Below are 11,882 nucleotides of genomic sequence, written 5' to 3'. Positions count from 1 at the left end.
GCTGGAGAAACAATCAGAGCTCAGCAATGCTTAGGGGGGGGGGGGGGGGGGAGAACGGAGCCAGGTGGAGCTCATCTAAGGCCGCTCTGTGGAGGGGCTGAAGTCTCGGCTGCCTTCCTGTCGGAAAACACAAGCGCCTAGCCTTGTGCCGACAGGTATCTCAGGAGACTGCATGCTCTGTCCCCGCCAGGGATCAAGGTGAACGCATTCGGCATGAAAAGGTAGGTCCTTTTCAGTAATTTGCAAAGTATCAAATGCCAAGATGAAGGAAAGGCCAGGTCTGGAATGGAAGGATGCGGGAGAGCCCGCGAATAATGAGAATTTGACTCCGCCGGGGAAAGGAAGCGCTGACCGGCTCACGCCCCCAGGCTCCAGGCGACGCTGAGTTTTCCCAGTGGGGGCGCTAAGGGCGCGCGGAGGGCCAGGAGTGGGGCTCCGCGCCCAGGTTGGAGGAGACCCGAGGCGGGGGCGAGCCCAGGTCCTCTCCGCGCCATCCGCAAGGCTGCTCGCGGACTCGACCAGGTGGGCACCCCGCCTCCGGGCCGGCGTGGGGCTCCCGGAGTGCCCGCAGCGTCTATCCCAAGGAGGGATCCATGTCAGCCGAACCTTCTGAGGGCCCCGCCGGACCAGCCCTTGGGGGTTCCCAGCTCAACACGCGCGCCGGGCGGGGTGTCGAGGGCGGACGCCTCGACCTGAGACGGCTCCTCTCAGGCCTCGCGGTCCCGCACACCCTGTCTGCGCTCGGTGCCCCATCGGTAACCTGGACACAGGTCTGTGTGTGGTGAGCCTAAGAGGCCAGGCATTTCCATTCCGGGGTCGGAGCAGACGGACCAGCCCTGCTCCTCTGTCCTGGGGGACGCAGGCGCCTGGCAGCCCAGCGGAAGAGGGGAACCCCCACCGGTCTTCGCACCCCGGAGAGGGGTGCAGCGGGGTGGCGCGCTCGGGTAACTGAGAGCCTGTAGTGTCCACCCACTGGGTCCCGCACAGGCGGGAGATGACCCTCCAGCCCCACCGTGTGGCCACAGGCGGCTCAGGAGCGCCCTAAGGGCTGGCACATTCCAGACTTCCCGACAGTATCCATGCAGGAAGGAGCCAGGAATGCCCTGCTTGGCTGGACTAATGTAATAGTAATAAAATAATGACGGCTAGCATTTATTGAACGTTTTCTACAAGCCAAACACCGTGCTTAACATTCTCATTTAAACGAGTTTCTCATGTTAACTCAATACTCTGAAGCAGGTACTATTATTCCCATCTCACATGAATGGGCAACTTGGAGAGAGCTGACCCATGACAGACGCCAACAGTTTACAACTAGAGACTGGGAAATGTGGGGTGAATGTCCCCGTTTGCTGTGGAACTGAAATAATCAGGGCTTCGGAGGCCCTCCCATCCCCCAGTACCCCGCCAACTCCTGCATCAGGGAGTGGCCTCCATCTCTTCCTCTATTTTAAGGAATGGCATCTCCCGCCACAAACGTCAGAGCTTTTCTTCTCTGATGCCCAGGAGTCTTGCCCAAGAAAGACACTTCAAGGCCTAAGAACCAGAGACGGGGAGAGCTGAGTAGTTAGGAGACGCCTGGGAGAGTGGAAAAAGTCCTAAGTTACAGAGGATGGGTTCTGGGTCCTGCTCTGCTCCCAGCTCGCTATTAATCTTGGGCAAGTCCCCTCTCTTCTCTAGGTCTGTTTCCCTCCTGTACACTGGGAGGATTCTTCTAGACCAGCGGTTCTCAACCTGTGGGTCGCGACGCCCTTTGGGGGTCAAACGACCCTTTCACAGGGGTCACCTAAATACATCCTGCATATCAGATATTTACATGACGATTCATAACAGTAGCAAAATTACAGTTATGAAGTAGCAACGAAAATAATGTTATGGTTGGGGGTCATCACAACATGAGGAACTGTATTTAAGGGTCGTGGCATTAGGAAGGTTGAGAACCACTGCTCTAGACGATCTAATAATCCTTTTCCTTCCCCCGCCTTCCCTTATCCCTCCCTACACCACCCCCATCCAAAGTGGCTCTGACATTCCAGAAGCAGCCTTAAATTGAGGTTTGAAGGTCCCAGGTAGGAGTTGCAATCCTGGTTTCCTTCTGAGCACTGGGCCCTCGGCACTAGGTCCTAATAGGGTATTTGGTCTTGGCAGAAAGGCCTCAGAGGGGACCTGCATTGTGATGACCTCATCCACTCTATGACATCATCCTCTCTCCCACACCCACTCCTCCCTGATCAACTGCTCCACAAACAACCATCAATTTGAATCCCAAAGGCCTGAGAAAGTCTGTTCTCCAGTACCTGCTGCTGCTCTTCTGCCTCAGACAGCAAGAAAGCACCATGAAATTGGAATTCACTGAGAAAAACTACAACAGCTTTGTGCTGCAGAACCTGAACAAACAGAGGAAACGGAAAGAGTACTGGGACATGGCCCTCACTGTGGATCACCACGTCTTCTTTGCACATCAAAATGTGCTGGCTGCCGTCTCTCCACTCGTGAAGAGCCTCATCTCCAGCAACGACATGAAGACCACCAATGAGCTCTTCATCACCATTGACCCCAACTACCTGAGTCCAACCACAGTGGAGCAGCTCCTGGACTACTTCTACAGTGGCAAGGTGGTGATCTCAGAGCAGAATGTGGAGGAACTCCTTCGTGGGGCCCAGTATTTCAACACGCCACGCCTTCGAATCCACTGCAGTGACTTTCTGATTAAGTCCATCCGTCGTGCCAACTGCTTGCACTACCTCTTCTTGGCCGAGTTGTTTGAGCTCAAAGAGGTATCAGACTTGGCCTACTCCGGCATTCGTGACAACTTCCACTACTGGGTTAGTCCTGAGGGCTCCATGCAATTCATGCGCTGTCCACCCGTCATCTTTGGCCGCCTGCTTCGAGATGAAAACTTGCACGTGCTCAATGAGGACCAGGCTCTCAGCGCGCTCATCAATTGGGTGTACTTTCGAAAGGATGAGCGGGAGAAGTATTTCAAGAAGTTCTTCATGTACATCAATCTTAATGCCGTCTCCAACAAGACACTGACATTCGCCTGCAACAAATTGATGGGAATGGAGAACAGCTCAGCTCACGCAACCATGATTGAGAGTGTCCTCGTGGACCGCAAGCAGGAGAAGCCATGCAGCCTGTTGAGCTACCAGCGGAAAGGGGCCCTGCTTGATTCGGTGGTCATCCTAGGAGGCCAAAAGGCCCAGGGCAAGTTCAATGATGGAGTATTTGCCTATATCATACAGGAGAACCTGTGGTTGAAGCTCTCAGAGATGCCCTACCGGGCAGCAGCACTTAGCGCCACCTCTGCTGGTCGCTACATCTACATCTCTGGTGGCACCACTGAGCAGATTTCAGGTCTGAAGACAGCTTGGCGGTATGACATGGATGACAACTCCTGGACCAAGTTGCCTGACCTCCCAATTGGGCTTGTTTTCCACACCATGGTGACTTGCGGGGGGACAGTGTACTCAGTGGGTGGAAGCATTGCCCCAAGGCGGTATGTCTCTAACATCTATCGCTATGATGAGCGCAAGGAGGCCTGGTACCTGGCAGGAAAGATGAGCATTCCGATGGATGGGACAGCCGTGATCACCAAGGGTGACCGGAACCTGTACATTGTCACTGGGCGGTGCTTGGTCAAGGGCTACATTTCTCGGGTCGGGGTGGTGGACTGCTTTGACACCAACACTGGGGACGTAGTCCAGTGTATCACCTTCCCCATTGAGTTCAACCACCGGCCCCTGCTCTCTTTTGATCAAGACAACAACCTCTGTGTGCACAGCCACCGGCAGAGTGTGGAAATCAACCTGCAGAAGATAAAGGCCAACAAGACGACCACCACAGTGCCTCTCTTGCCAAACTGCTGTCCCTTGGATGTGTCCCATGCTATCTGCTCCATTGGAGACAGCAAAGTCTTTGTCTGTGGAGGCATCACCACAGCCAGCGATGTCCAGACGAAGGACTACACCATCAATCCAAATGCCTACTTGCTGGACCAAAAGACAGGCGAGTGGAAGATCGTGGCCCCCCCACCAGAGGCACTGGACTGTCCTGCCTGCTGTCTAGCCAAGCTACCTTGCAAGATTCTTCAAAGGATTTAAACCACTTTTTAAGTGGGAGAATAAGTAAATGCATTATTATTCGCAATTTAATGAGAGAGGGAAAGAAAGGAAGATGGCCTGTTGGTTCCTTCTTTGTGTTCCAGTCTGTGTTCATCCTGAAGGTGGAGATTCTGGGTTAGGGCTGCTCCCAGGGGGTAGAAATTCAGGACCACTCTGTCACTGGAGGGATCCAAGCTGAGGCTGAGAAGGAGTCCCTGGTGGGTAGCATGGAGGCATGTCCTGGGCACTGGCTCCTAGTGGGTGGAAATTCAGGGTCACTTTGTCACTGGAGGTTTCCAACCTGAGGCTAGTGGGTGAGATTGAGACATCTCCTGGGAACTGGCCAAGATGATATCCAGAAAGCCCCCTGTTCTATAACCCTGTAGTCAAGTTGCAGGCATCTGCTAGACCAGCGGTCGCCAACCGGTGGTCTGCGAACCACTGGTGGTCCATGAGGTCCGAAAGGTTGGCGGCCGCTGTGATAGACTGATAGGTAAAGCATTTGTTTAGTTGGAAGGTCTTAGATTCCTCCAACACTCACTTCCCTAGAGTCTTCCCAGGAAGGCAGGGGAGGTCCAATCCCAGGTCAGGGAGAATAGCCCCCTGGGCTGGGGAGGAAGAAGGTGATATGGGCCTGGCTCAGGGATGGGGCATAGCCAATGGGTTGGGGGTGGAAGATGAAGTGTAGAAGATGGGGGGGGGGTATTTTACTATGAAGTTATGGTATGTCTGGGTATCATTTGAGGGAAAGTTCTTACAATTATTTACAGTAAGCAAGGTTCATTGAAAACTTTCTCCAGAAATATGCGGTCTGAGGGACTCGGAAGAGAGGTCAGTAAAGGGTGAAGAGAGAAAATATCTATTGGAGAAAAGCTTGGGGATGAGGCAAAATGACAGGCTAAGAGAGACAGGATGGTATAGTGGTTGGTTACGGTCGCTGGGTACAGATGGGCTAGTTCAAATACCAGTTCCATCACTTACTGGGTAATCCTGGGCAAGTTACTTAACACCTCTCTGCCTTAGTTTCCTTATCTGTATAAGGCAGATAATAAGAGTGCTGGCTTCACAGGATGATGTGAAGTTTAAATGAGTTACAACATGCAAAACGCTTAGGACAGTCCCTGGCATATATTAAAAAGTGCTACAGGAGGACTTTTAAAAAATTACCTTTATTGTTGAAAGTATTACAGTCCCCTCTTTCCCCCCATTGACCCCCTCCACCACACTTCTGCCCCCACCAGGCCTTTACCACACTATTGTCTGTGTCCATAAGTTATGCGTATATGCATATGAGTTCTTTGGTTAATCTTTCCTCACCCACCCACCCTTCGCCACCTTCCCTCTGAGATTTGTCGGTCTGCTTCCTGCTTCTGTAAAGGAGTGAGGCAAGGGTCCAGGTTCTTGGCCCTTATATTAAGTTAGGTTCCATAAAATGCTTTCTGAAACTTCCTACCTCAAAGCTTTGGTGAGCTTCCTTCAATTCTAACTACCTCTGTTTCCCTTTCATTCATTTATGTACTTACATATAATCCTCAACAATTTAGAAGAAACTGACCAAGTCCTTGAACGCCATATACAGTCCTCTTTCATCCATTCACCTCATTCATTTATGAATTTACTTAGCCACTCAATTCACACTCACACACACACACACAGTGTGTCCTCTTTCTAGGCCAGAACCTAGGACTTCACTGCTGACCCCCTCTCCCCTGGAACTTGTCCCATACTTCTCCGTTCCCCAATCCTGGGAAGCCCCCACCTCTGCTCGCCTCACTGCATCCCCCCAGCTAGAGGAACGGGGTCTTATAGATCCATGCAACTAAGCCCAGCTGCCCCAGCCCCCAGCCCACTCTGCTTAGCTGACCACGGAGTCACCTCTTACTGACTGGATGCCATTCCCCACAGCTGATTCTCCAACCCTCTCTGGTGTCCTGGGGCCTCACGGCTTCCCTCTCTTCTTTCTCAGCCACTTCTCTCTCATCCTGCCAGCAGAGCTCCAGAGAGTTCTGATGACCTGGACTCCATAAACAGTCCCACGTCCACCACAAGTCTCTCCAGAGCTTTGGCTTCTTTTCTGTGCCTCAGAGGAAGAGGTGCCCTTCCACAATTTGATGTTGATCCCTCCTGTCTCCTCATTCTGTCCCCTAACAACTTCTCAGGCTCCTCAATTCCCTCTCTACATCCCCTTCCTGATTTCTTCTCTTCTCTCCATCCCATAAATATTCTCGTTTCTCTGATCTTGACAACAAAGCCACTTCAGCTCTGAGGTCTTCCTTTTACTATTTGCCCATCTCTTCCCTCAGTTGAGCTTCCCAAAGGTTGTCTATGCTCTCTGGCTCCAGATCTGCCTCTAACCCACTCAGGCTGGCTTCTGTTCTCACCATGCCACCAGATTGCCTAATGATGACACTGTCCTTTTTGTCCTTTTCTCAGTATTATTTCTTTTCCTTGCTGTACCAGATAGTATTGACCATGACCACCTGCAGCAGAATCACTGGGGTGCTTGCTAAAATAAATCTTTAGCAGAGGGGAATTATAATTTGATATATTAACCAATGTAGTCCTTCCTTCCTCCTTTTCTTCCAACTCATTGAGCTGCCCGGCCAGGGCTAGTTCTATAGATTTTTGTCATAGGAGAGGTAAAGTCCCCAACTATAATTGTGAATTTGTGTGTTTCTCTCAAGTGCTGTCACTTTTTGCTTCGTGTATTTTGAGGTCATTGTTGTTACTTACATATATATTTAGAATTGTAATGTTTTCTTGGTGAATTGATTGTTTAATTATCATGTAATATATGCCTTTATCCCTTATAATTTTCCTTGCTTTGAATCTACTTTGTCTGGTATTAATGTTTCCATTCTTTTACTTTTACCCTATCTATAGCATTACATTTAAAATGAGTTTCTTGTAGGCAGAATATAATTGTTTCATGTTTTGTTATTCATTGTAACTACCTCTATTTTTTTTATTGGTATGTTTAAAACAGTTACATTTAATGCAATTATTGATATATTTGGATTTTAAGTCTTCTATTTTATTTATTTTATTTTATTTTATTTTTTTAAATATATTTCACTGACTTTTCACAGAGAGGAAGGGAGAGAGACAGAGAGACAGAAACATCGATGAGAGAGAAACATCGATCAGCTGCCCCCTGCACACTCCCCACTGGGGACGTGCCTGCAACCCAGGCACATGCCCTTGACCAGAATCGAACCCGGGACCCTTCAGTCCGCAGGCCGACGCTCCATCCACTGAGCCAAACCGGTTTCGGCAAGTCTTCTATTTTATTATTTGTTTTCCCACTTTTTCTTTTCTCCTCCTTTTCTTTCTTCTCCCCTGCTCCCCCCCCCCCCTTCCTCTTCCTCCCAGCTGCCCCAGTCCCCAGCCCTCCAGGCTTAGCTGACATCTCCATTTTCCTGGGGGGGGTCTATCCAGTTATTATTTATTTATTTATTTATTTTCTAGTTCTAACATTTCCATAAAACATATTTCCCATTTCTTTGCTGGAACTTTCTAGTTTTCCATTTGTTCCAAGAGTGTTTGCAATTATTTGTTAGAGCATTTTTAATAATGGCTGCTTTAAAGTCTTTGTCAGATAATTGCAATATACAGTATGAGTCATCTTGGTATTGACATGTGTTGTCTTTTTATTTATGAGTGGAAATTTTCCTTATATGGTTATTCATATGCCAAGTAATTCTAGATTGCATCTTAAACATTTTGAACATTATGACATGAGACTTTGGGTCTTTGTTTAAATCCTATGAAGAATGTTGATATTTTTGTATTAGTATGCAACTGACCTAGTTAGGTTCAGGCCATTAGTTCCAACTGACTTTTTGTGAGCTGTGGTTAGAATTTCATTTCACTTTTCAAAGACTTTGCAATGGGGTTCTGACCTGTCCCATCGTGCGCCACCCAGTGGCTAGTCTGGGACCTGGGTGACAGTAAATTCAGTTCTCCAAGTCTTTTATATGCTGATGAAGACCAGATCAACCTAAAGTTGTGAAGGTGTAAAGTTCGAAAGGAGTTTATAAATAACATTATGTTATTTATTCTATGATCTCCCTTATACTATTTATTCAGTTCCCTGGGGTTCCTCTTCTTAGTTCTCCAGCCAGAAAGCTAGAGCTTTACTTAGCCCACTCTGCCATGTGCTTTCATAACCTTGCCCATGGCTGAGGCCAAGTGGCAGGAGGATAAAAAAATGGTGAACTCATTACCAGTTCAGTGCTTCATATTTTGGGGTTCTTCCCCAATTCACCTGCCATTATGTACTTTTCAAAGTTCTCAAACAGCTTCTGCTTCCTGCATTCTGGCTAGGTTTTACTGCTGCATGCACTGGGAAAGACCAGGAGGAATGTGCTTACTCCATTCCACTCCCACTCAGGGTTTTATAACCTTTTTCATAAATAAGTTTGCCAATAATTTTCCTTTCTCTTATTGTTTTTGTTAAGTTTTATGACAAGATTATGCTTCCCATAAAATGAGTTGAGGAGTGTATCCTTTTTAACATTCTATGGAAGAATCTGTAAAGACTGGAATTTTCATTAATGAAACCAAATGGAGGGTTTTGTGGGTGTGTGGGAAGGTGTTTTGTTTTTGTTTTTAATTGATTTCAGAGAGGGAGAGGGAGGGAGGGAGGGAGAAAGACATTGATGTGAAAGAAAAACATTGATTGGTTGCCTCCGGCAGGCATCTCGACCAGGAATCGAACCCACAATGTGGGTATGTGCCCTGACCAGGAATCAAACCACCTTTTGGTGTACCGGACAACACTTCAACCAACTGAGCCACATCAGCAAGGGCTGTAGGAAGATTTTAATTTATTAAATTGTTTTTACTACTCTTAGGAATTTTCAATTCTATGTCTCCTGTTATTTTTAAGTTGTATTTTTCTAGGAATTTCTCTGTTTCATTAAAATGTTCAAAGTTGCCCTAACCGGTTTGGCTCGGTGGATAGAGTGTCAGCCTGTGGACTCAAGGGTCCCCGGTTCGATTCCAGTCAAGGGCATGTACCTTGGTTGTGGGCACATCCCCAGTGGTGGGTGTGCAGGAGGCAGCTGATCGATGTTTCTCTCTCATCGATGTTTCTGGCCCTCTATCTTTCTCCCTTCCTCTCTGTAAAAAAATCAACAAAATATATTTTAAAAAGAAAAAAAATAAAATAAAATGTTCAAAGTCATTAACATATATTCTCTTATGATCTTTATAATGTCTTTAAAATTTTCAGTGATCCCATTTTTATTTCTGATTTTGAATTTTTAGAAAACTTTTATCTGTCTCACACGGGTGTAAGTCTTTATGATTTCAAATAGGCAATAGTTCCTTAGACATTATTCCAAAAACATAAGTAACCATCATTCAAATTTAAAACTTTTGTTCTTCAAAGGACACTATTAAAGTGAAATGACACAAATTGAGAAAATATTTGAAAACCACATTTCTGACAAGGTACTTGTATTAGAATATATAAAGAACTCTTACAACTCAACAATAAAAGGCAAAATAAAACCCCCCACAATTAAAAAAAAGGATCTGAGACAAGACACACATGACCAAAAATCCTATAAAAAGATGCTCCATATCATTAGTCATCAGTGAAATGCACATCAAAACCACAGTGAGGAACATCCAGTTAAGCCCTTCCAGATTCCTGACTTTCAGAAACTGTGTGAAATAATAAATGTCTGTTACTTTAAGATGCGAAGTTCAAGATAATTTATTATACAGCAACAGATAATACAAGCCTATCTCATTAAGACAGGAATTTCTAATAAAATTTTACTTTTTTTTTTTTTTTTTTTTTTTTTTTTTTTTTTTTTTAGAATTGTGGATACATGTTCTTTTTTTTCCCCTTTAATATATTTTATTTTATCCCACTGGGGATGTGCCTGCAACCAAGGTACATGCCCTTGACAGGAATCAAATCTGGGACCCTTGAGTCTGCAGGCTGATGCTCTATCCACTGAGCCAAACCAGTTAGGGCAAATTTTACCTGTTATATTTAATAATTACAAAGTGTTTGGGTGTATTTTTGTTGCTTATACTGTTAATAATTACAATGATGTCAATCCAAAACAAAATTTTAACATTCAGAATCTTACGATCATGGGGTATTTTTTAAAAGTCAATTATATTTATGTTACATATTTTTGTAACAAAGAAGTATAAATTGATGTCTTTTTTTCCACATACTGAAATAAACATTTTAATTATAGCATTCTGCAAATTATAATTGACAGTACTTGGTTATTTCAAAAGGTTATATACTAGTATAAATCCCAACAGAATTGCTTTTGAAATTCATGAATTTCAGCCCTAGAAATATACACATTCTCCCCATGGATTTTATATCAGTGATTTTTATTGATGCTACTGTATTATAACGATCAATAAGTCTTTCAAGCACAAAATTCTAATAGGATAGAACTTAGGGGGCAAGTATTGGAATGGTAGTATATGTCCATGGAGCAAAAGTGAATCTCAAATTTCTTAAGGTTAATGAACAGCTGTCATGTATTTTTTAAATGGATAGTATCAAATCACTGTTTTTGAAGCCACTGGATACATTGAAAAGAGCAATGAAACAATTTTATTTAAAAGGATTAATATTTACAATATATTAGAAATTATATCCCTGGCAACTAATTATTATGAAAAAATTTAGATGCCAATTTAAAAGTGCACAAGAGACACAGATTTCTTAAATATTCACTAGGGAGGGTATGTTTTATATTGCTTGGAATTTATGGTGATTCTTAGATATTAAGCTTGATTTATTTCATCAATTTTGGGATATTTTTAGCTATTTTCTCTCTTAACATTGCTTCATTCTTTTTCTCCTCTCCTAGCTAAAATTATATGTTTATAAATCATATTCTTCATATCCCATATGTGTTGTGTTTTTTTAAATATATTTTATTGAATTTTTACAGTGAGGAAGAGAGAGGGATAGAGAGTTAGAAACATCGATGCGAGAGAAACATTGATCAGCTGCCTCCTGCACACTCCCTACTGGGGATATGCCTGCAACCAAGGTACATATATGCCCTTGACCAGAATCGAACCTGGGACCCTTGAGTCCGCATGCCGATGCTCTATCCACTGAGCCAAACCGGTTAGGGCCCATATGTGTTTTTTTAAATGCTCTTTTCTGTGTTTTATTCAGCCTTTTGATTCTGTGTTTCAACCTGGATATTTTTCTGCTCTACCTCCTGGTTCACTAATTCTCTTTTCAGCTATGTCTAATCCATTATTAAAATTTATCCATTGAATTTTTAATATTAGCTACTGTAAATTTTAGTTCTCAAATTTTCAAGCTGCTGAAATCCTCATTTGCTTTTAATTGAACTCATTAATCATAGCGATTTTAAGGTCTAGGCCTGGTAACTCCATTATCTGAATCCCCTGGGCTTCCTACTATATGTCTATCCCTGAGAATGTTTCTGAGTATGTTTTGTCTTTACATGCTTGGTTATTTTTTGCATGACATTTTTTCCTATCAGAGAGAATTTAACCTTTGCTTTTGGCAGGCAGTGCTAGGCTAAGGGCACTAGAAAGCCTGAATCACTTTAATTCAATCAAGGATCTGTATCACTTAAAGTTGGGCTTTAGTCTGTTTTCACCTTTATTCCTAGTGTGCAGTAGCCTTCAGGGTTCCAACAAAAAGCCTGTATATTTATCAGGGCTCCTCCTTGGTAGGTCAACTATTTTCTCCCCAGCCTTGTTTATTGAATTATCTACTCAGCTTCTCAGATTCTGCTTTTTATTTTA

The 11,882-nt window shown here is 44.7% G+C and overlaps 2 protein-coding genes across 2 annotated transcripts in view; one reads left to right on the top strand and one right to left on the bottom strand.

The window, feature by feature from the left end:
* The first annotated feature begins 2,336 nt into the window (after positions 1-2,336).
* CCIN (calicin) lies at positions 2,337-4,103 on the top strand. The gene has a single exon (XM_036330387.1). The coding sequence runs from the start codon at positions 2,337-2,339 to the stop codon at positions 4,101-4,103; it is 1,767 nt and encodes a 588-aa protein (XP_036186280.1).
* Positions 4,104-4,265: 162 nt separating this feature from the next.
* GNE (glucosamine (UDP-N-acetyl)-2-epimerase/N-acetylmannosamine kinase) overlaps positions 4,266-11,882 on the bottom strand; it is an 86,836-nt gene continuing 79,219 nt past the window's right edge. Inside the window, exon 12 of the mRNA XM_036330384.1 lies at positions 4,266-4,357. Coding sequence (XP_036186277.1) covers positions 4,281-4,357 — 77 coding nt within the window. The 3' untranslated portion in view covers positions 4,266-4,280. The remainder of the gene's footprint in view (positions 4,358-11,882) is intronic.

Source organism: Myotis myotis, unplaced genomic scaffold, assembly GCF_014108235.1.
Source record: "Myotis myotis isolate mMyoMyo1 unplaced genomic scaffold, mMyoMyo1.p scaffold_m19_p_12, whole genome shotgun sequence".
Classification (NCBI taxonomy): domain Eukaryota; kingdom Metazoa; phylum Chordata; class Mammalia; order Chiroptera; family Vespertilionidae; genus Myotis; species Myotis myotis.
The sequence above is the reverse complement of the archived record's forward strand: the minus strand, read 5'-3'. Positions and strand labels throughout refer to the sequence as shown.

What these genes read in the sequence shown, in the direction of transcription:
- CCIN (XM_036330387.1), top strand. Translation starts at nt 2,337, where the DNA reads ATGAAATTGGAATTCACTGAGAAAAACTACAACAGCTTTGTGCTGCAG.